This window comes from Centropristis striata, chromosome 18, assembly GCF_030273125.1.
Source record: "Centropristis striata isolate RG_2023a ecotype Rhode Island chromosome 18, C.striata_1.0, whole genome shotgun sequence".
NCBI lineage: Eukaryota > Metazoa > Chordata > Actinopteri > Perciformes > Serranidae > Centropristis > Centropristis striata.
In genome coordinates this window covers 627,988-651,500 of record NC_081534.1, presented here as the reverse complement: position 1 = coordinate 651,500, position 23,513 = coordinate 627,988, and the positions used below count along the sequence as shown (strand labels likewise).

The 23,513-nt window shown below is 40.9% G+C and overlaps 1 protein-coding gene across 1 annotated transcript in view; it reads left to right on the top strand.

Annotated features, from left to right (window-relative positions):
* Nucleotides 1–23,513, top strand: part of rev3l (REV3 like, DNA directed polymerase zeta catalytic subunit) — an 82,830-nt gene that overhangs the window by 23,118 nt on the left and 36,199 nt on the right. The window contains exons 2-8 of the mRNA XM_059356583.1: nucleotides 12,449–12,638; nucleotides 12,749–12,823; nucleotides 14,265–14,425; nucleotides 17,087–17,225; nucleotides 18,574–18,668; nucleotides 21,281–21,385; nucleotides 22,879–22,963. Of these exons, the coding sequence (XP_059212566.1) occupies nucleotides 12,449–12,638; nucleotides 12,749–12,823; nucleotides 14,265–14,425; nucleotides 17,087–17,225; nucleotides 18,574–18,668; nucleotides 21,281–21,385; nucleotides 22,879–22,963 (850 nt within the window). The remainder of the gene's footprint in view (nucleotides 1–12,448; nucleotides 12,639–12,748; nucleotides 12,824–14,264; nucleotides 14,426–17,086; nucleotides 17,226–18,573; nucleotides 18,669–21,280; nucleotides 21,386–22,878; nucleotides 22,964–23,513) is intronic.

The window sequence follows — 23,513 nt, the reverse complement described above, 5'->3', positions numbered from 1 at the left end:
AAAAAGACACAAAATGAGAAGACAGAATAACCAAAAAAACCCACAGAAGACAGAAAATGACAAAAAAAAGACACAAATGACTAAAAAAGACTGAAAAAGACAAAAAAAGACTAAAAAAAACTAAAAAAGACACAACAACAGACACAAAATGACACAAAAAGACACAAATGACCAAAAAAGACACAAAATGACACAAAAAGACACAAATGACCAAAAAAGACACAAAATGACTTACAAAGACACGAAAATTATTCAAAAATGCACAAAATAGCCCAAGACTCCATAGAGTTAATGAGTAAAGGTGAAGCATAAAGCTGAATATGGGAGATTCTAGAAAATTTAAAGTGTTTGTTACATGGGTGTCACCACGGGTTCTTATGGGTTAAAAACGCAAAAATCTGAAACCACCTGTGAAGGAAATTTGGTGTTTCCGGTCATGTTGGGAAATGAAGTGGGTGGCGACCTATTTGATATTCAAGACACAAGGCCTTGTGGGAACTCAAACTGTGAACTTAACTGTGATAGCACCATGTGAGAGGGAAACATGCAGAGAAGTCAGGTCTGTCCTGATGTGATGTATAGGGCAGGAAGATAGGGCCACATTGAGACTTGCTGAAGAATCAATGCTGGGAAATACAACAGGTATAAGTCGAGCGGTGTATGGGACTTTGTTGTACTGTAAAAGAGCCATTCGGGATTGTGCGGTGTATGGAACACGAATGTGGTTATAAAACTTGCTGAACAGAGTATTGAGTGCTTTGTGTTTGGCCAGCTCACCCATTAACTTAGTGCAATCCACAAAATTGCCACGACACACCCTCCCAGAGTGGAAAACCGTCTACACTGCCAAGACACAAAACTCTGCTCAGATCTGCTCACGTCATGTATGCGTTTACATAGGAAAATAAACAAACGTGGGATTATTTCCATGCGTCGGACCTTCAAGCCTTTCCACCAAATGTACAGGATATGTACAGATAGTATTAGTGAACAGAGAAGGATCTGTGATTACCTCTATCACATTTTGGATGCACCAATTCAGCCAGACGGCTGTGAACGAGACCTGGGAGATCTAGTGATGGTGGAGAACTTTGTGGAAGGAGTAGCTGATGAAAATGCGTGGCGTGAAAACTTCTGCATGCCCAAAGATGCTCTTATGGCTTTAAGTGATGCCGCCTGGCTGCATACAATCACATTCACACACTTTAGATCACCGTATCAGCAGATTTCCTCCTGAAAACGCTCGTCTAAACGAGGAATAAAAAGTGAAGACGCGACGCCACTTTTGCGTCTTCTGTTCAGACCGTCACCATGTAAACGTAGCCATAGACACAAGTGACAGAATTTTTAAATCACTTCTTGATTTGAATGAGGCTGGTTGAGCACTCACAGGTCAAAGTGTTACATTTGTCATGGATTGGACCAGATGTTGGCTTTTTGAAAGTTAAGATTGTCATTAGGTCCTGAACACTGAGCACAGGAGCAGTGGGCAAGTAGGAAGACCAGCAGCTTGATTAGCAGTAACCAAGCTGGGATGTCATCCTCCTGCCTGCTCAGGCAGCCAGCCATGACGGGCCTGGCAGTGCAGCATTGGGGAAAGTCCACCTATTTGTCCAGTGAACAAAGCCCAGACACAGAGGGAGACTCACTCAGTCCATTTCAGTCCTGGACACTGTCCTAGTAGCTCTCCACAATACAGCATGAATTTGGCGGACACTTAAAAAAAAAAGTGGCTTTGTTATTACACCTTATGCTGCAACTGAAATGTGTTGCATGTCATGTTTACATTCCCTTACGTGTCATTCAACTCAACATCTACTGTGTTGCATGATAAAGCTCCAGAACATCTGAGTGGAAGTGTAGGTGCACTGTAAAAAATGTCTGTAGATTTTACGGTGAACAACTGCTAAACCATGACAGTAAAAGAAGTTGCTCTTTACAGCCAACATGGTGGCATTACGGTAATTTCACTCGCGCTTCTCCTGGAAGCCCACAAAGCAGGAATACACACAGAAATAGAAACACTGGATAACGTTTGAAAAAAGTTGACAAAGACGAAAACGAAGGACATTTTCACTATCATTTTAGTTAGTTTTAGTTAGTTTTGTAACCACACAATACAGTTTCAGTTAGTTATCGTTCTTTTTTAAAACTCTCGTTTTTATCTTTTTTTCCAGTTAACACAAATGTTTTTTCAATTCTAGTTTCCGTTATTTTGTTAACCTTGAGCTGATCCGTTGATGGGCCTTGTTTAAATGCACCAGAGCTGCTCTGTTTATAGAAGTAGTGGAGTGCGGAAGACGAGGGACTGCTGTTTATAGCAAGATTGACTGATTCAAGCTTTGCAGTTTATGTTCTGTGTGAGAGAATAAGGGAATGCTTTCTGTCAAGTGTTTTGTGTGGAGGTGATGAGATGCAGGTTGCCGTGCCTGGTCTGTTCAACCTTCTGCAGACATCCATTCAAACAGACCTCCAGCATTGAGGTGGCCTATTGCCCAATGTACATACAACATAATGGGATTGCTGGTTTTATTCTGGCTGGGGACCTTTGTTGCATGTCTCATCTGTGTTCATATGAATAGCTAAATTAAGAGGCAGCAATCTGTTATCATATTTTCCAAGCAGCAGGTAGACTGACAGATTCCTGATCTTAAGGTGCATCATTTTATCTCTTTGCTACGGTTTTACAAAAATTGCCTCTGACCAACATCCAAGTTGACGTTCCTTTGTTTTAAACCTGTTGTAGTATCAGCAGCCAATATACAGCAATGTGTTGTTTTCTACTTGCTTTCCCATTCTTTAAAAAAAAACCCACTGGCTACCTGATTGCCAGTGTGTTTTGGAAACGATTGGCTCAGGGTTACCACAGATCAATAACCTTTAATAACCTAACCATCAACAAGGAGCTTTCAGAATCCAGTGCAGCAGAGCCATGTGTGGTCTGTGTGACACCTCCTTCAAATGTCCATTCATCAAACACCCGATTGTAGAATATTTTTTTGTCTTTACTCTTATCACTTGCCATCATTCATAATCGTGTTTTACCCTCCCAATGTTTTCCAGAAAAGCAAAAAGCCCCCTCTTCAAATCATGGTTCAGTTTGGCAGCATGTCAGCTCTCACACCGTGGCTGGACTTCAGCATCCTCCACAGAGATAGGAGCACACAAGGCAAGCTTGTCTAATGTGTCTATAAAGCAATTCATTTAAGGAGAGGATGATGGGAGTTAATCCATTAGAAAGAGACTGCAGTCATTCTGTTCAGACACATATTGTCAGGATGTGTATGTCTCTACATATCTGATGTTGAACAACTTGTTCTGCTGTTCCTCACTGAATTAATGTAAAAACCTACAGTGTAAAGTGTCTTAAAGTTGGGGGATTTCATATTCACCAATAAAGAATTTTAAATGTTGCAAATGTGCATTAATTTCAGAGTACACTGAGACATTAAACTGCATAATTTGTCATTTAAATTCTGGAAAAGTTGGTGTGTTCTAAAACTTTTGACCAGTAGTGTAAGTGCATTTACCACTTGAATTAAAATACTGAAAAATTACTATGGAATTTTTGCCTGATAATGGCAAATATGTCTGACTGCCCTAGCTTTAATACAAAAGCTGTATACCACTAACATTTCCTGGAATCCATTTGGAATGACTGAACGTCATTGATGGATATAATTACACTGCCAGTGATTACAGCATTAGACCAGTGGCAGTGAATATGAAGGATGGGGCCAGTGTTGCTACCTTGGCACAGTACATCCGGATTGGCTGGTGTCGTTATGTCTGGGTGAAGTTGACTGTATTTATATATTTGTTGGGTAGCACACAAACAACCACTTTCAATTGCATAGACAGGCTTAATGATTACAAGCGTATGGCTGTTGTTTTTAATATTACAGCATATTGGTTTTAGTAGTTCACTTTCCATAAATGTAGCTGTGGTACATTAGTAGTCTCTGCAGTGCTAATAACCAGAACAAAGAGAAATGGTGAATTGAGGTACATCAATACAAACAGTTTTAAAATACTCTAAACAAATCTGTAATTAAATAAATTAAGAATATTGGCCAATTTGTGTAGCTTGTTGGTTAAGACAGATACAATGAGACCACAGTTTTCCATTACTAGTGATCGTGGAGTTGAGTTGCATGTATTATACATCTTTCTGTCCCTACTGTCTATATTTACTCTGTAAACTCTCCCATATCAGCAAATGCAAAAAAAAAAGATCTAAAAAAAAACCCCAAAGAAAATGAATGGAGCATCATGTTGGCTCAATAATCCCGTGGGCTCAAGTCTGGCCTTGGACCTTGGTGCCATAACCTCCTCATTCTCTCAATTTCCTGCGTTTCCTTACTGAGTACTGTTAATGCCACTGACATTAATGCAGGTTTATTCTCAAAGCAGGTTTTATATTTTATATGCAAGCTCATCATTGTTACATGCTCCCCCATTAAGTTATTGTTATATATGTTATGTTAATTCAGTTGCTTTGATCACTTTTTCAAGTTGGAACTTCACTTAAATGTTACTTTATGGTTCAGGCCCCGTTTACACGAGGACGCTTGCAGGTAAAAACGACAAAATCGTGTACAAAAAATATGGGAAGTGCCTTTCGTTTAGACCGTGACGGCGTTTTTGGGGCTTAAAAACACAAAAATCTGAAACCACCCTCTAGAGTGTAACTGGCAGCTCTAATAAACGTACAGGAGTCTTTCCACTAAATGTACAGGATATACTGTTAGTGTTCGTTTTTTTGCAGAACAGATGAGAGAACAGTTAAATCCTTTTGACTATTTATTTAAGACGGTAATGAAAGAGTGAGCATGTACATGGACCTTCTCTGTTCAGAAATCACAGGCTGCTAAGCAGTTAGCTGTAACCCCCTCCCAGAAAAGGATACCTGACTTACTTTTACACAGAGTTTTATAATGTGACTGTGCGGCTATCTGATATGTCAAAACTGTTGGGGCAGCACCATGGTTTAGACTCGGTCCAACCATTACTTTGACACACAGGCTAGTCCTAGCCTCTTGGTGCTTCAGCTTCCGGTCACCACCCTGTGGAAGGAAAAAGCTAACAGCACACTTTTGTATCTTGTCTAGTGTTAGTCAGTGGCTGTCTCCACCTGGGCCCGTTACCTTGTCGAGTGTTAGTCAGTGGCTATCTCCACCTGGGCCCGTTACCTTGTCTAGTGTTAGTCAGTGGCTATCTCCACCTGGGCCCGTTACCTTGTCTAGTGTTAGTCAGTGGCTATCTCCACCTGGGCCCGTTACCTTGTCTAGTGTTAGTCAGTGGCTATCTCCACCTGGGCCCGTTACCTTGTCTACTGTTAGTCAGTGCCTATCTCCACCTGGGCCCGTGGCCTTGAATTGGAGGACAAAAAGTGCTTCATTTTTCCATCTGCTTGCCCTCAAATAATGTAATAATGCAAAGCGTTATCAGTATGTTCTTTCTTTCGATACTTCTTATTTCTGTGTGCTGTGCCTGGCACATAAAATGTGTGTTCCATGCCCCGCCAGATACACCTCAACAGCATTTTACTTGAGGTCATAATGCAGACCATTGCTAATTTTATTAATCTCTAACAGTACAGATAGTATTACTGAACAGAGAAGGGTCTGTAATTACCTGTATCACATTTTGGATGCACCAATTGGTCGGAGGCGAGACAGATTGCTTTGGACGAGAACTGGGAGATCTAGTGATGGTGGAGAACTTTGTGGAAGGAGTAGATGATGAACATGCGTGGCGTGAAAACTTCTGCATGCCCAAAGATGCTCTTATGGCTTCAAGTGATGCCACCTGGCTGCATACCCAATCACATTCCACACACTTTTGTGGCACCGTATGCAGCAGATTTCCTCCTGAGAACGCTCGTCTAAACGCGGAATAAAAAATGAAGACGCAACGCCACTTCTGCTTCTTCTGTTCAGACTGTCATCAAGTATAAATGGCATTGAAAATGGATTGGAATGTGATTGTTCAAACCACCTTTGGATTTGATTTGAGACACATTTTGGCTTAGCGTTCAAAGGTGTTCAGTGCATCAGTCTCGTCTTTACTCCTCCCAAATGTAACCAGTGAAGTCTAATCTAATTCCATTATACTGGAGTGAAGGCAGACATCTCTATGACCAATATCTCCAACATGTAACCAAACTATCTAAAGGGAAGGGTAGAAAATAAAAGTTTTCTTTGGGGTGTACTGTCTATTTGACATTTTGGTATGTAGCTAAAGGACCTGTCAGCTTTGGGCCCAGCTTAAAATCTCTGCTCCTCCCTGGTTAAAGTTGTTGTGAGGAAGTGTTTTTCTCACTTTCACCTCCATCATCATGCATGTGCGTAGTGTGCACTTATATTGCCAGTGTGATGTTCTCTCTCCAGCCGTTGGGAGTGCTCAGGCCTAGATTTCACATAGCTCTCCCAGGGCCGTTTTAATTAATGCCAACACTCGTTTTATTAACATCGTCTTCCATTCTTCCCTGTGGCAGCTGTCTTTCTGATTACAGCAGGAGTCTGACTGCTTCCCCAAACCTCTGGAAGTAAAGGAAACAAAATGAACTCCCATACCTCTGATAAATTAAGTCTCTTCTTTCTGCTTCTGTGCTCCAGTAGGCAGTAGGGTCTTGTATTTGGAGCTCGGAGAAGAAATGCTTGTAACAGGGATGAGTATTTGCTGCATCAACAAAATCAACAAGTTTCGCAAATTGACTCAGTTTATTGAATTTTGAATATTTTCCTGAGCAGTAAGCAACCATATTGCCTCTCAGTACCACCATGGACAGATTTTTAACATTTGTTAGGAAATGTAACACAAACTGTATTGGAGATTTAAACCAAGCTGGTTACCAGGCAGAGTGGCTGACAGAGTTAACACACTTTACTGCCAAGAAAAAAGTTAGCAGCATGATTTATGTCCAGTGTCCACAACACTTCCAGCCTCTTTTAAGGTCCTGCACACACTCAAACACTGACTTGTGAAGCTTGTTTTGGATCAGGGACACTCGGTACGTTTACATGACACTCAGTGTGCAACAAGAGGGCTGTTTCCACTACCGACAATACCCGGAATGAGGCGGGTCTCACTCGCCAAAACGCCCCTAATTTGAACAGTCTGACTCTCACTTTCTGAACCTTTGCGGTGAAATGAGTACATATCAGATTGGGAGTTATTCAGGGCTTCAACCTCACAACCCACACTTTAACCTGTAGCGCATTTATACTCTACCACTTGGATAATTGCAACCATGTGTAAAAAGGAGGCGAATCACGCTTGGTTTGAAAACTTTGTGGGTGTGTTTGCACTGTGATATAATTAGCGCTACATCGTTAGTGAATGGGTCCTTATGATGGGCAGATAGTGGTTGCAATCCAATTAATGGTGCTATCAGCTGCCGCAATCCCTTCTTTGTGAATTTGTCCCGGGCTTGTTTTGTCATCGGAACGCTACCGACAATGTATTGGGATTTGAGGTCATAAAATTTGTCTTCAACACGTGTGCAATGACTGTGAGTGGCTGGTATTTTGGGTGAGTTGTGATTCCCTGTTGTATTACAGGGACACTATACAAATGACAGTATTTTTGGAGGAATAATTCTACATCTCTTTCCTTTTTCATACCTTAAATGGGATACATTTTAGTTTCATAATGTCAGTTCAGGTTTTGGTTGTTTGCCTATATCCAAAGGTTTAATTACATCCCAATAATTAGTCATCCAAGACAGGCAGCAGATGTGATCCACTCCTTGCTAACATCTTTTTTCACTCACACCCAAACTTAGACAGACTGGCCCTCATTTATCAAATGAGTGTAGAAAAGAGCGCAGATCTGAGTGTATATTTCGTCTACCGACAGGGTTCACGTGTGATTTATCAAACGATCGTATCTCACCAATCACAGCGTGAGAATGATCGGCTGTTGATAAATGTCGCGGCTCAAAACAATCACCATTTAAATGTCACACCCTAATATATATAATATATATATAATATATACCTGATTCAGATGGTTCGCCTCCAGAGGTTACGACACCGAAGGACGCAATACGGCCAAAAAGAGGATTTTTCCCCCTAAAGTCGCTTCATTAGCAAAGTGCACCGTTACAAATAACAACAGGAGGAAATAGACATATTACAGAAATATGCAGCAACGGAGATTCATGAAATAAAAGTACTTATAGTTAAAACCATCCGCTCACGTCCACATTAATAAATGCCGAGGCTTGAGCAGAAATTATCGTACGCCCACTTTACGCTCACTTTCTGTCGTACGCTCGTTTGATAAATTAGGGCCACTCTCTCTTAATTTCTCTTGTGCTGTCCTTTTCATTTTGTCTTTTCAAACCTTCCTGTTTTCTTTCTCATAACACACACACTTTCCCCCTCATTATAATTCTTCCTCTCTGTCTTTGACTCTTGTTTTCTCAGAAACACTTTTTCCCTCCATCTCTCTTTCTGTGGCCTGACCAGCTGGGTGGAAAGAATCACTTGTTTATCTCTCCTGCTGTCCGTCAGGGGCTTTTTGCTTTGCCGTTGCCTAGCAACTGCAGCAGAAGCCGGCATTGGCTGCTCGCGGTGTGTGTGCATATGTGTGTGAGAGAGACTCCGTGTTGACACGGCAGGCTGTGGACAGACAGACGCCACCCATCAGATCCTCCACCGCCCGGTGGTCGCCAACCTCAAAGTGTCACTACACACCTGAGACACATACAAACACACTCCACACATGATCCCACTGTGCCTCTGCATCGTACTTACTGCATTCCCAGGCCACAAACTACATTTGTGTCTGACATTTATACTCCCAGTAGGGGTGTGCCATATTGTATCGTTCACGATAATATCGTGTTTTTTTTATGGTTAAAAAATATGCATATCATGATATTGGCAACATTCCTACTTCTTGATGTAGTGGTTAAAGTTGTTTTAATCACAAAAAGCTACTTACTCCCTGTCGCTAAACACATGCAGCTTTCAAAATAAGAGCACGGTTAACAGAGTCCACCACAGAACTTACAAGAAGACTGTCAAAATAAGATGCCTTAAATAAAGCATACAAGAACCTTTATTCTCCTTTACAAAATGTCATTAAAATATGCCCCCGAAACCCCTAAATGGTTAATTTTATTATTTTCTCATACTCAAGAGTCAAGAGTAAAAAATTTTGTATTTGGCAACTGTTGAGATTTGCACTTCAAACTACATTTTAGATTTTTAATTATTCATACAGACTAAAAAAATCATTTTCTATATCTTCTTAAGTATTTCGTAATATCGTCAAGAATATCGTTATTGCAAAAATAGCCTGAAATATCGTGATATTCTTTTAGGGCCATATTGCCCAGCCCTAACTCCCAGATGTTTTATTTGTCTACAATATGGCACATTATGCATGTTAGCCTCTGAATAACCAGGGCTGTTAGCAGAATAATGTATATTTAATTATGTGTATGTAAAATGTAAATGCAGCTATAAAAATCCATGCATTTTATTTTAATATCAAAGTTTTAGATTGGATATTCTTTACTGTCCCAAAGGGTCAATTTGGTTTGCAATACACATTATAAAAGAGAAATATAGACACAAATCCATTAAAAAAAGAAAAAACACATACACTGGAAGAGTCTATTGGTACTCAAAAGTGTGTATACACTCAGCTAGTTTCCAGTTTATTTAAGAACCCAGCAGCTAAGGAAATGAAAGATCTCAAATAGTTTGATCAGTTTGATCTGTTTTAAGTTGTCAGATATGCGCACACATTATTGAACAGCTAACCAGTAAAATCTACCAGGTTTTTACCTTGAAATTATGTCACCTGACCTCTTATGTCAGTTGATTAGTGTGAACTACAGGTGTGATTTGGTTTTGCAGTTTTCCACAGGTTTAATATTTCATCATGAGCCCTCATTTAGCCTAGCATGGCATTCAAATGAATAATAATTCATCTGCAAGGACAGAATACCAAATTAAAATGCTGCTTTATCTCATAATGACCGTCTGGTGTGTGTTTCCCATCTGCATGCCACTGAGAGCTGCAGCATGTGCTGCTTCCTGCTCTTCTACTGTAGATGTCTGATTCAGTCTAACGGCTCATTGTCTTTCAGCACCACAGCTCATCTTGCATCAGCCCCTCCTCCTGTTGGAGCAGTCATATGTATAGTTGTGCAGAGAATATTTCATCCTCTTTTGGAAGCTCCCCTTTAAATCAGTCATGCAGAAGGGACTGTAGCATTGCACGCATCTGTTGTGTGTGTGTGTGTGTGTGTGGCGTGTGTGTGGTGTGTGTGTGGTGTGTGGGTGGGTGTGTGTGTGTGTGTGTGCCATATCGTATCGTTCACAATTATACCGGTATAATATATCTTTTTTGGTAATTTTGTGTTTCCTTTTTGGTGATTTTGTGTCTTTTTGGTGATTTTGTGTCTTTTTTGGTCATTTTGTGTCTTTTTTGGTGATTTTGTGTCTTTTTTGGTCATTTTGTGTCTTTTTTGATCATTTTGTGTATTTTTTTAAATGATTTTGTGTCTTTTTTGGTCAATTTCTTTTTTGGGTCATTTTGTTTCTTTTTTGGTGATGTTGTGTCTTTTTTTTGATCATTTTGTGGTCAATTTGTGTCTTTTTTGGTCATTTTGTTCCCTTTTTTGGTAATTGTGTATTTTTTTGTGATTTTGTTTCTTTTTTGGTCATTTTGTGTCTTTTTTTGTATAACATGTGTTCCTATCAGTAGCAGCTCAAAACCAGATAATTTACTGTATTTTATAAAGCGATTACATTAATATTGAGCAGAATTTAGTTCAGAGTTTTGGTCCGGCCCCTGCAACCTTCGTGGTGTTGGTCATGTGGCCCCTTGGGGAAATTAATTGCCCACCCCTGTTTTAGGGCCATATCGCCCACCCCTACTAGTTGTGTGTGTGGGTTGAGGAACAGCAACCCTCCTTCCCATCCCTCTCCTGAAACCCTGCTGCCACTGATGCGTGTTGGGGAAGCAGGCCTCCAGGCATGTTTAGACACGTCTGGGCAGGAGTCACTCCTGCTCCATGCTGACCCCTCCTGTCCTGCTGACAGCCTGTCATTGCTGCAGGATAAGTGGAGAGAGTCAGAAGCTCTGGTTTTTGTGAGCCTTTGTTGTCTTAATTTTTCTGCTGCTGTTATTATCCCTTATGTAACCCGATCAAACAGAGCGCAGGCTCCTGCAGCAGCTTGCAGATAAAAGCAGGCTGATACTGACAGGAAGGGAATGAACTGGAGCATGGTGTCTGCAGCACGGCTCACCTCAGATGACTCTCGGCAGAGTGCGTGTCTGTCTGCGAGTGATGATGTCACGGCGCTCCCGTTATAAATACCGTATCTCCCTCTCTCTGCAGCAGCTGACCTCGCTTCACATCACTGTAGACCTCAATCGTTTCCCCTCCTCCCACAATCCCCAGCAGCACTCTGCCCTCTCTTCCTGTTTAGTTATTTAGTTATGTGCTGCATTACAGACTTGCTGTGGCGCTCATCCATCTGTGTTGCCTGATGAGAAAGTGTCCAGGATGAAAGAAACAGTTTACTGGACCCTAAGCTCACTCCATCCATCTCACTTACACCCTGTCAGCAGATTTAATAGTTTCTGTAGAAGAAGAAGTCACAGCTCAGGCTTCTATGTATTCAAACTGTGTCACTGCATGCTGGGGAAGAGTACAATGGGTGGATTCATATTGTAATCCCTGTAATACTGGCACGTGTTTGGATTTGATAAAAAATGGAATCATGTTAATCTGGATTGGACTTTGACTGATTGCCTCAGATTTTGGCATATTTCCCGTTTTTGCTTCAATCAGTGATAAATAATTTAAAATACAATTCCAGTGAAATGTCGCAATGGGCTTTAAAAAGAAACTGTTATAACACAGCATCCCAGCTGACAACGACATTAGCACCAACATTTAACCCTCTGGAGTCTCCAAAAGCACCAAAGCGTGACTTCTTCATCACATCCAGACTAGAAAACAAAGCAGCGTGGAGCCCTACTGTACATTTACCTCTAAAGTTCTGGCTGTAAACTCCATGAGGCCAGTTTCAGTTTGATGATGATATACCAAGTAAAACTGGAGACAAGCTCAAATAGATTTAGTATCAAATGATAGAACTGGATGGAACCCTCTTATATGGTAGATTTGCAACCTTTGTTCACATTTGCAACATTTACATTTTTTTATTGAGCATGATAGTGTTTTGAAAGTAAAAAAAAGATTCAAAATCACATTTTATGTTGGACTAAAGGACTAAAAATGACACAAAAAGACACAAAATGTCCAAAAAAAGACACAAAAAGACCACAAAAAGACACAAAATGACTAAAAAAAGACACAAAATGACCGAAAAAGACACAAAATGACCTCTATCTGTTGGTGTTGTCAGTCTTTGCCCAATAAATGCTCAGTAGATTTGTTGTTGTGTTGCAGGTCAGAAAACATGTCTTCACCTCCACGGCGTGTTCCCCTACATCTACGTCCCATACGATGGATACGGCCAGCAACAGGAGCGCTACCTGCGGCAGGTGGCCTTCAGCATCGACAGGGCCCTCAACGTTGCCATGGGAAACCCCGCCTCCAGCGCTCAGCACGTCTTCAAGGTCGTGCTGGTCTCTGGAATGTAAGTAAACAGCAGCGTTAGAGATGATTCATCAATTAAGAACGGGAGGACACTTCATAATGAACGGTTTACATGAAACATATTGAAGTGCTCTCTTTCTGCTCTTCCAGGCCGTTCTATGGCTACCACGCTAAGGAGAAGCACTTTATGAAGATCTATCTGTACAATCCTCACATGGTCAAAAGGTAAGGTTACTGCGATCGATGCACTCTAATGTGAGGAGGATCATCTCCAGGCTGGGTGCATGATTCACCAGCTCACTAAACTGAAATCGATTGCTGCGTATTCAGTTGTCCACATTGATTGGCCGTGTTTCTGTGTGTTTGTGTGTTTGTGTGTACGTGGGTGTGTGATGACTGTTTACCAGAGCGATCAGCGTTAGTGCTGACCAGGTGAGTGGAGTGGTGAAGACCAGGTGACTCAGTGAGAAAGAGAGAGAGGGGACAATATATAAGCTTATGATTGGAAACAGAAGTGAGAAAGGGAACAGGCAGACGAAAGAAGAGAAAGAACAAGGGAGTATTAACCCATTTAGGCCTAAAACGGCTGGAAAAAATGCCTTATTATAAAAGATGTTTGTTGTCTTTTGTTGTTCATAACAACAATAAAACAGATTTTTAACTCCATAGCGAATCAGAAGATAAATAAAATATAAAACTTGTGAGTGACACACAATAAATATCTACAACAAATATTAACCGTAAAATCAAATAAAATCGAATCGTTCTCACACTCACAATCAATTCAAATGGAATCGGTTTGTAATGAAAGTATATTGTTTTTTAATCGTATCGTAATCTGTGTATCTAGATGCGAATCGTTTATCAGAGGGAGATGTGAACCCTAGTGATCAGTCAGTCAGCATGAAGCTCTGGCCATTAAAGGGGAACATGAATGAATTATTATTATTATTATTATTATTAACATGACTCCAGGACAGAGATTCAGCCTTGACAGAGTGAAATGCTCTCCATCTGTAGATGGAAGGTTTTCTGTAGTTGAGCATGGTTCTGGAGGACACGTTGTTCTTTTCCTGTGTGCACATTCAACACAGATTTTAAAATGTCAAAGTCAGGAAGGCAGAACTTCTCTGTCTGGTTTAGTGTTTAGTGTGTCTCTTAAGGAGGCACAAATTAACGGCACAACAATGAAAAAAGATTATCTTTGTCAGATCTGAGGAATGGCTGATATATCTCTTGATTGTCTCAGCTAAAGCTTGAAAATTACAAACACAAACAGAATTCTTGTTTAAAACACTGGGGCCCTCATTTATTAAACCAGCGTACGACAGAAAGTGAGCGTAAAGTGGGCGTACGATCATTTCTGCTCAAGGCTCGGCATTTATCAATGTGGACGTGAGCGGAGGGTACGATCAGATCTCAGTCTGCTCTCAGCTCGTCACTCAGGTTTGAGTCAGCGTGAAGTCCACACGTCTGAGTCTGAGAATTGATCTGAGACTATTGTATCGATGCCTGGAGCTGATAAAACTCTGTGTTTTGTTTTAAATGGTGAAAAAGCAAAACATGTACAGAACCACCTGTTACTGTGTATCTGTGGTTTACTTCAATTAGTAAATACATATGTGTAAGATATGTATTCTAATGAAATAACCTGTGTTTGTTGTAGGGTGTGTGAGCTGTTACAAAGTGGAGCAGTGATGAACAAGAGTTACCAGCCCCACGAGGGCCACATCCCCTACCTGCTGCAGCTCTTTATAGACTACAACCTGTACGGCATGAATCTGATTAACTTGGGGGCTGTCAAGTTCCGCAGGGCTCAGAATAAAGGTAAGAGGCAAAGACACAACTCATCCTTCAATTCAGGAGAAGGGATTTTAGTCTAGACGGATTTCAGAATAAAGGCCTCCTATAAGAAGTGAGGAGCGTTTATGGGTACAAGTCAGGAACCGGCCTACCTTACATATCTCAAGGGTTCCCAAGCGAAATTTTGAGTATTTGACCTTCTAATTTGTATCAAATGGCCACCAAATGGTTTTGTAAGTAGGCAATCAAGATGAAGAAATGAAGTTTCTGGATCTATAGTCTAGGGTCAGAGCAAGGATATAGTGGAGGCTCAGTGCCTTTTTTTATGCATATACATGTATGCAAAATACCAAGTGGAACATTTAAAAGTGATATTGATTGAATATTTATGTCGGCCTTAAAAAATGACACAAATAATGCTTAATTTCACCTTAAAAGTTGGTATTTTGCATATATATATATATATATATATACATTTACACAATTTACGGCCATTTTGATATGCAAATGAGAAGGTCAAGGTCGCTTGGGAACCATTTTTTTGGGATTCAGCACCCTTGGAAAAGTAAAGTAGGCCGGTTCCTGACTTGTACCCATAAATGCTCCTCACTTTCACTTTTTTGACAATTCCGTCTAGACTATTTAGTTTTTTTGTCCTTTTGCCAAGTTTCCTGTATTCCAGGGCTGTTTTCTTCCAATTTGGTTGAGCCCATTCAGGCTAACAAGCTGTTATCAGGCTAAAAATGTTTATTCTCATCCAGTACTACAGGTGAATACAGTTAGACTGCAAGTGATTGGTGCATGATTCAAGAGACTTGAATCTTTGTCTTTTAAAGTGTTTTAAAGTAAAAAAAAGCTTTTCCTTGTAGCTCATTAGTTCCAATTATACTGTTTAAATGACACTGTTGACACATAATCTAATCTAATCTGCTGCTGATGTCTGTAGGAGAGAATAATAATAATAATAATAATAATAATAGGAGAGAAGGATCTTTTGAATCTCTCCGTCCTGCAGCAGAGAGAGAGGAGCCGTCCACAGCTGTTGTTTTGGTCCATAAAGGTTTTGTGTATCGGATGATTTAAGGAGGTGGTGGCGCCTCAGATGATCCACATATTTGATGTGTTTTTCTTTGTTCTGGTATCAGCAGCAGCTCACCAGAGACTGGAGGTGTTGCACACAGCCTTACCTGCTGTTGGCTCAGTGAAATGGGATAATTGATCGGCGAACGCACACACGTATCGCCGATGCCGATACAAGTAAAAAACGCAAATATCAGCCCGGTATATCGGCTATATCGGCTGTATCGGTCTACCTCTAGTGTGAATATGTTCAAAGTGTGTGCTGACTGTGTTAAACTGCTCTCCAGGCAGTGAAGCAGTCACAGTGGGAGTGGCACACACACTTTCTTCCTCAGATCTTTGGTGAACCTCTCTCAGGTCATCTCTACTTCCTCCTGATGGAGATAAACCCCTGACTGCAGCTCTGTTTGATCCCAGCTTAGTCCTAATCTCAGACCAGTAGCCCCAGTAGCCCCACTCATCACAGTGATCAGAGTCTCTCCCAGAGAGCATCCAGCCCAGCAGGGCTGTCTCTACATGTGAAGGCATTAATCATTTAGCACAGGAAATTCCACACTCGACTTTAATAAAGTTCTTTCTTTCTTTTTTTTTTTAATTTTCACGCTTGACTCCCCTCTGACTAAAGCAGGGTTCCCATGTTTGATCCACCTTTACACTGATGCAATCAATGGAAAGATACAACAAAGAAAGTAAAGTTCCCCAATAATAGCTACACCTGTTTACATTTTCTTCCTCCCTCAAGCTCAGACTTGAAAGCAAGTTCTTAATCTGGGATAAAGTGGAAGGATGAAAAAGAGGCTTGACCACTTTAAGATGAATAGAAGCTTTTATGTGTCTTGAAGTCCACTACACAGCTTGAACACTTACCTCCAAGAGTTTATCCTTGAAATGACCCAAGCCAAAAAACAATGGTAATAAGGGTCTCAATGTACCTGGTTCAATGGCACCAAGTACTGACTGAGTCTAGTCCCCCTTCCTCTGTACGGTGACTTGATATCCGTCAAGAAAAAATCAAAATATCCTTCAAAAAGAAATTAAAGATGTACTTTGTCAGTGGTTAATGTTAGGTGTTGGGCTTATTATATTTTTTGGGGCAGTTTATTTAAATTGTTTTTGTTTATTTTGGTTGAAAGGACGCTACTCTTTATAGAAGCGATGTTTGCCTGGATTCATGATGTCCAGGATTACAATCAATGATACTGGTTAAAGCTGTATTGTTTTTTTTGTTTTTTTGTATTTTATTTGTTTTCTGATCAAATGCATTTGACCAATTATTCCTAAACATTTAATCCAAATGGCTATAATTCAATGGTTTGATTCTACAAACTGTCTTTTAAATTTGTGCTGCATTTTGTAATGAACTTTTGTGCTGCTGTGCTTTTCTAATGTATTTAGGAATGTATTTTTACTGTTAAAGTTGTTGTAGGACTGTTGAGTATTACTTGTTGGAATGTTTTGACCCCAGGAAGACTAGCGAACTGCCACGGCACAAGCTAACGGGGATCCTTTAATAAAACATAAAACAAAACAGAAGGATGCGTGTTGCTGCCCTGCTGCAGGCTTTATCACCAGACCGGCTCACAGCTCCTTTCTGTGTTTTTGTAGAAGAAGCGGCGGCGGTCCCAGACAGCCGTCCCAGCAGCCGTCCCAGCATCAGCCCCTGGAAGAGCCCCTGCACCTCCAGGCTCAACGACAGCAACCTGGGGGGAACGTTTGTCCGCTGGGAGGAGAACGCTCTACCCTGGTGAGTCCCAGCTGGGAAACCTCTGCTGCATTATATCAGCTCTCAGTGGCATTCAGAGTCCAACACCCTCATTCTGCCTTGTTTATGGGCTGAAATACACTACTGGTCAAAAGTTTTAGAACACAACAACTTTTCCAGAATTTAATTGAAAATGATGCAGTTTAATGTCTCAGTGTACTCTGAAATTAATGCACATTTGCAACATTTACAATTCTTTCTTGAGCATGATAGTGTTTTGAAAGTAAAAAAAAGATTCAAAATCACATTTTATGTTGGACTAAAGGACTAAAAAAAGACACATAATGACCAAAAAAAGACACAAAATGACAAAAAAGACACAAAATGACTAAAAAAAGACACAAAATGACAAAAAAGACACCAAAAGACACAAAATGACTAAAAAAAGACACAAAATGATAAAAAAAGACACCAAAAGACACAAAATGGCTAAAAAAAGAAACAAAATTACCAAAAAAAGACACCAAAAGACACAAAATGACCAAAAAAAGACACAAAATGACTTACAAAGACATGAAAAGAATTCAAAAATGGACAAAATAGCCCAAGACTCCATAGAGTTAAGTTGTTAACCCATTTCTTGTTCCCTGAAAAAGGCCTACTTGTATAATTCTGAAATGTACATTATTTTCCAGTTTTGGTTAAGCTTACCTTTTTTTATTTACCTCTGGCAGTTCACCACTTACCTTTGTACCCTTTCAAGCTGTTCATTTGACTTGAACTGCTTGAATTTCAATAAAAAGCTGGAAAAATTGGGGTGTTCTAAAACTTTTGACCGGTAGTGTATGTGCCTTTTCGGCCAATCAGCACATCTGTTTTCAGTTCCAAACTAACAAATTCAATTTAAAATTACAATTCAGATTCAGTTTTTCAGTGCAATGATTCAAATTGAACAATACAAATTCAAATTATGTGATTCAAATTCAGTTTTTGAATGCAATTATTTCAGTTTCTTCAGTTCAATTCAGTTTCTTGTGGCACATATTTCAGTCCATACTGGTTTATCTCTTTGTCCTGCTGAAATGCTAGTACCACGCCTCTTATTTTGTTAATGTTAATTTTTCCATCATTTTCAAAGTGATGTTTTTTTTTCTTCTTGTTATCAATATCGTCTTGTCTAATTATTGAAAATAACAATCAAAATGTAAAACTATGAACCTAATCATTTAGTTTCCTATGCATCATTGCAGTTATGCCTGAAAACAAAAAAGGGGACACAAGTCAAATTCTCTTCTGTCTCGCTACATCAGAAATTATTTTTTAAATAAGAATTACAACTGTAGTAGCATGTTAATCCCACTCCTGACCCTTATGTTGTTTCTGCCCACAGCTCCCTGGTCCTGGACGAGGTGGAGAAGCAGAGCACCTGTGAGCTGGAGGTTGATGCTGTAGCTGTAGACGTTCTCAACCGCCTGGAGATTGAAAGTAAGAATACCCAGGACAACATTTATTGTTGAGTGAACGTGCATTTTGTAACATGAAGGTTGCAGTGTTATCAAAGAATGCAGAGGAGCTCTCAGGTGGCAAAGCACGGAGGAGAAAAAAAAAAAAGGTTGCAAGTGCACGTGTGATTTGTTGTGATGACGTCGTAGCTGTGGGCGCAGCACCGGCCAGACAGTATTGTGGGCGTGGCATGGTTGGAGTAAACAAAGTTGAGTCGGGCTGCTCTGTGCACATATCGAGGATGACGCAGGAGTCTGAGGGATTTAATTTCAGCGAGGCAGTTTGGAGTAAAGTGGCAGGTAATATTCCTGAGTTGAAGAGCGGAGTATTAGCGGAGCGCAGCTAGCTGCTAGCTGCTAATGACTAGTCTACAGAAGAATGGAGAGAGCAAACGGAGTAAGGAAGGTCCAATCTGGAGGCAGACGAAGGCCAAGCCCGGGTAGAGACATTGGAGAGATAGCAGCTGGCGGCTAGCAGGCCTAGAGCCGGCTGTTGGTCTCTGCGCCGGGGCGGAAGAGGGCAGCAGCTAGTGGCCGCAGTGAGCAGACAGGACCAGACGAGGAGGTAAATAAAAACATAAAAAATAGTGCGATCGTCAGCACGCTTGTTAATCATTGATGTCAAACAGGTTGAAATCAATGATCAGTTTAAAGTTAACGCCGTTTAGGTACCGAAACATGGTACAGTTTGATTTTACATGAATCGGTACTCGGTAGTACCGACGGAATTCGGTCGGTACCTATAAAAGTACCGAATTCAGTACCCATCCCTAGTCACAGGGGCCCCTGTGACACAGCTGTAGGAATAAGACGAGGGACAGAAAGGTGAAAGGTGGTCTGCTGAATCATCGGAGCAGCATGTTTGATGAGTGACGCAGCTGCTCAGAGCTTTTCCTTCTGACCGTCTCACCACATCACATCCATTACATAAACAACGTGGAGCTGATTTGACATCTACTGTCACAGGGGAGCAGAGCAAGGAGGAGATGAACTGAGATGAGGGAATCCAGCATGGAGGGATATTTTACTGAACTGAACTAAACCCATAAAGCAGATGGTATTATGTGACAAAGCCATTCACAGCCAGAGCAGATGCAATTATTGCTTGTGTTTGGTTCAGTATCTTCCTGCAGAATGAGCCTCCGTCTCAGGATTTACTACTGAGTTCTTGTTTGGCCTCTGTTGCAATTGTCTTATTTAAATGTTTTCTACATCTGGATTTGTTTTATTTGAGACAGTCAGGGAAAGAGAACGCCTGTTCTTGTTCTCGCTATGGGAAACAAAAATGTAGGGAGAGAAGTCACCACAAGGCTGAAAACTTGGCATAGTTTAAAACAAAGCAGCCACCTTGTCAGCTCAATTCTCCCTTTTTGTGATCCAAAGATACCTGTGTACTCTTTTTATTTAGCTTTAAGTTGAAAAATAATTTATCAGAAACATGAATGAATGATTTATTTCGGTTAAAAAATAAAATGAAAATCATGTTTTTACAAAAGAATCCATCAGACTGCAACTGAAAAAGGACGAGGCTGAAGCCCCACTAAAGGCTTATTTTATATATATATCCTCTCCTGTACCATCTTAACTTTATTAACTGAATCATTCACATCGTTACAAAACACATGATCGCTTAAACTGAAAAATCAAATTCAATTAAATTTCATTGATCATTTTAGACTTTAAAGTCTTCTTGAAAACTAACATATAATTACACATCTTTATTTCATGCTCTAGTTTTAAGACACAACTTTGATCTCTGAGCTTTTTAATCCCTTCATTTGAAGCCAGTCACAGACTGGTTGTAGCTCGTTGCTACTGGTATTTTGAGTCAAACATCGAGCACCGGTGGGTAAATTAAATTCTCTTTTTGATTTGAAGCCACATGTGTGCAAAGTTTGTTGGTGCAACTTTAGAAGAACATTTGAGTGAATATGTGATTGTGATGAGGCCTTCAGCTCACAGCTGCTGAATGTTCTGTTTGCATGGAGGTTGTAAACATGCAGCGAGTCCTTCTGATTTAGAGGCTGGACGCAGGATCGTAAACCACAACAAGCATCTGTCTTAAGGTGAAGAGAGGAGAGGAGACTCAGTGCTGCTGCTCTGACTCAGACTTTTCCATCTGCTCTATAAATGTGTTTTAAAACGGCACAATTGAAAAATGTAACTCCAGTATGTATGGGTTGAGTTTTATGGTTCAGTCTGGCACTAAAAACCTCTTTGTTGGATCAAATCTCCTCATATAGACAGTCTCAATCTGCAGGACCTTATTACGATCACATCCTTTAAAAAACTCCTGAGAGATCTGAAGCAGACTCGTATCGCCTTTGCACTTGTTTTTTATGATGTCATGATCTTGTGCTGTCCATGCCTATCTTACTGTGCTGTCTGGCTTGCTTGTATTTTACTGTAGCTCCATGTTTTATTGTCTGTTCTGCCATGATGCACTGTCTGTCTTATTGTTGTAACGTTTAACCCTGCTGCTGTCTTGAGAGGTCTTTGTGTCTCAGTGGGACCCACCTGGTTAAATAAAGGTTAAATAAAATAAAAAAATAAAGACAGTATGATGGTATTGTGTTGTGACTCTTGTGTGTCCAGATCAGATCGGCAGGAACCCGGGCCTGCAGGCCATCTGGGAGGACGAGAAGCAGAGGAGGAGAGAGAAGAACCAGCCGTCCCAGATAGAAACCCCCCAGTCCCAAGGTGAGCTGATAGAACCCCCCCAGTCCCAAGGTGAGCAGATAGAAACCCCCCAGTCCCAAGGTGAGCTGATAGAACCCCCCCAGTCCCAAGGTGAGCAGATAGAAACCCCCCAGTCCCAAGGTGAGCAGGTAGGAACCCCCCAGTCCCAAGGTGAGCAGATAGAAACCCCCCAGTCCCAAGGTGAGCAGGTAGAAACCCCCCAGTCCCAAGGTGAGCAGATAGAAACCCCCCAGTCCCAAGGTGAGCAGATAGAAACCCCCCAGTCCCAAGGTGAGCAGGTAGAAACCCCCCAGTCCCAAGGTGAGCAGATAGAAACCCCCCAGTCCCAAGGTGAGCAGATAGAAACCCCCCAGTCCCAAGGTGAGCTGATAGAACCCCCCCAGTCCCAAGGTGAGCAGATAGAAACCCCCCAGTCCCAAGGTGAGCAGGTAGGAACCCCCCAGTCCCAAGGTGAGCAGATAGAAACCCCCCAGTCCCAAGGTGAGCAGGTAGAAACCCCCCAGTCCCAAGGTGAGCAGATAGAAACCCCCCAGTCCCAAGGTGAGCAGATAGAAACCCCCCAGTCCCAAGGTGAGCAGGTAGAAACCCCCCAGTCCCAAGGTGAGCAGGTAGAAACCCCCCAGTCCCAAGGTGAGCAGATAGGAACCCCCCAGTCCCAAGGTGAGCAGGTAGAAACCCCCCAGTCCCAAGGTGAGCAGGTAGAAACCCCCCAGTCCCAAGGTGAGCAGGTAGAAACCCCCCAGTCCCAAGGTGATTTTTTTTCATTTGGTAATTTTGTGTCTTTTTTGATCATTTTGTTTCCTTTTTTTGGTAATTTTGTGTCTTTTTTTGGTCATTTTGTGGGGTTTTTGGTCATTTTGTCTTTTTTAGGTCATTTTGTGTCTTTTTTTAGTCATTTTTTGGGTTTTTTGGTAATTTTGTGTCTTTTTTAGTCATTTTGTATCTTTTTTTGGTCATTTTGTGTTTTTTTGGTTATTGTGTTTCTTTTTTGGGTCATTTTGTGTCCTTTTTAGGTCATTTTGTGTGTTTTTTTAGTCATTTTGTTGGTTTTTTGGTAATTTTGTGTCTTTTTTAGTCATTTTGTTCCTTTTTTGGATCATTTTGTCTTTTTTTGGTCATTTTGTTCCTTTTTTGGGTCATTTTGTCTTTTTTTGGTCATTTTGTGGTCAATTTGTGTCTTTTTTGTTCATTTTCTTTCCTTTTTTAGTCATTTTTTTTCCTTTTTTTGGTCATTTCGTTTCTTTTTTGGGTGATCTGAACAGGACAACATGCATGTTAAATTGGGGGTCGCGACTCAAAAAGGTTGAGAACTACTGGTTTGCATTACATCTGATTTATTGTCCTCACTGCAACAGCTCTGGCACATTAACAGCAGTTACTGACAACAATGTTTTAACTGTAGCGAAGAATCCGAGGCCTCGAAAAACTCTTAGAACAAACAGTTTCTAGGACGATGAACGCACTGTTGAAATATGTTGTCTGATCTTTTCCAGATCGTGGCTTCGTCACTTCAACAGAGAGCGAGAAGATCTTCATGAAGAGATTCAAGGAGATCCTGAAGGAGAACGAGTTTGACGTGTAAGTTCTGTTGTTGTGGTGACAGTTGATGAGCTAACCAGATGTTTCAGGACTAATCTAAGAGTCTTTGTGGGACTTTTGTCCCATGACAAGAAGCTGGAGCTCATGGAGAGAGAAACAATGTCTGAAAATAAGCACAAGATGCTTCCAGTCACATTAGTGCTGCGACCACATTCATCACAAGCTTCTCTCATCTTTCAGTCTTTGTATTGAACTATAATTAACTTGTTGCATGTTGTCAGTTTCCATGTGGCTCTCAGCTTCTTGTCCGCCTCCTTTCTTTGGGATTGGGGGAAGGAGGAGAGAGTGAAGTCAGAACAGATGTAGACAGGATGGGAGGAGTTAAGAGACAGTGAGATGATCTACAGTACAGACACACCTTCTCATTCAATGCGTTTCCTTTATTTTCATGACTATTTACATTGTAGATTCATCAAAACTATGAATGAACACATGTGGAATTATGTACTTAACAAAAAAGTGTGAAATAACTGAAAACATGTCTTATATTCTAGTAAGCAAAGGGTGGTTACTTTGAGGAATCTAAAAT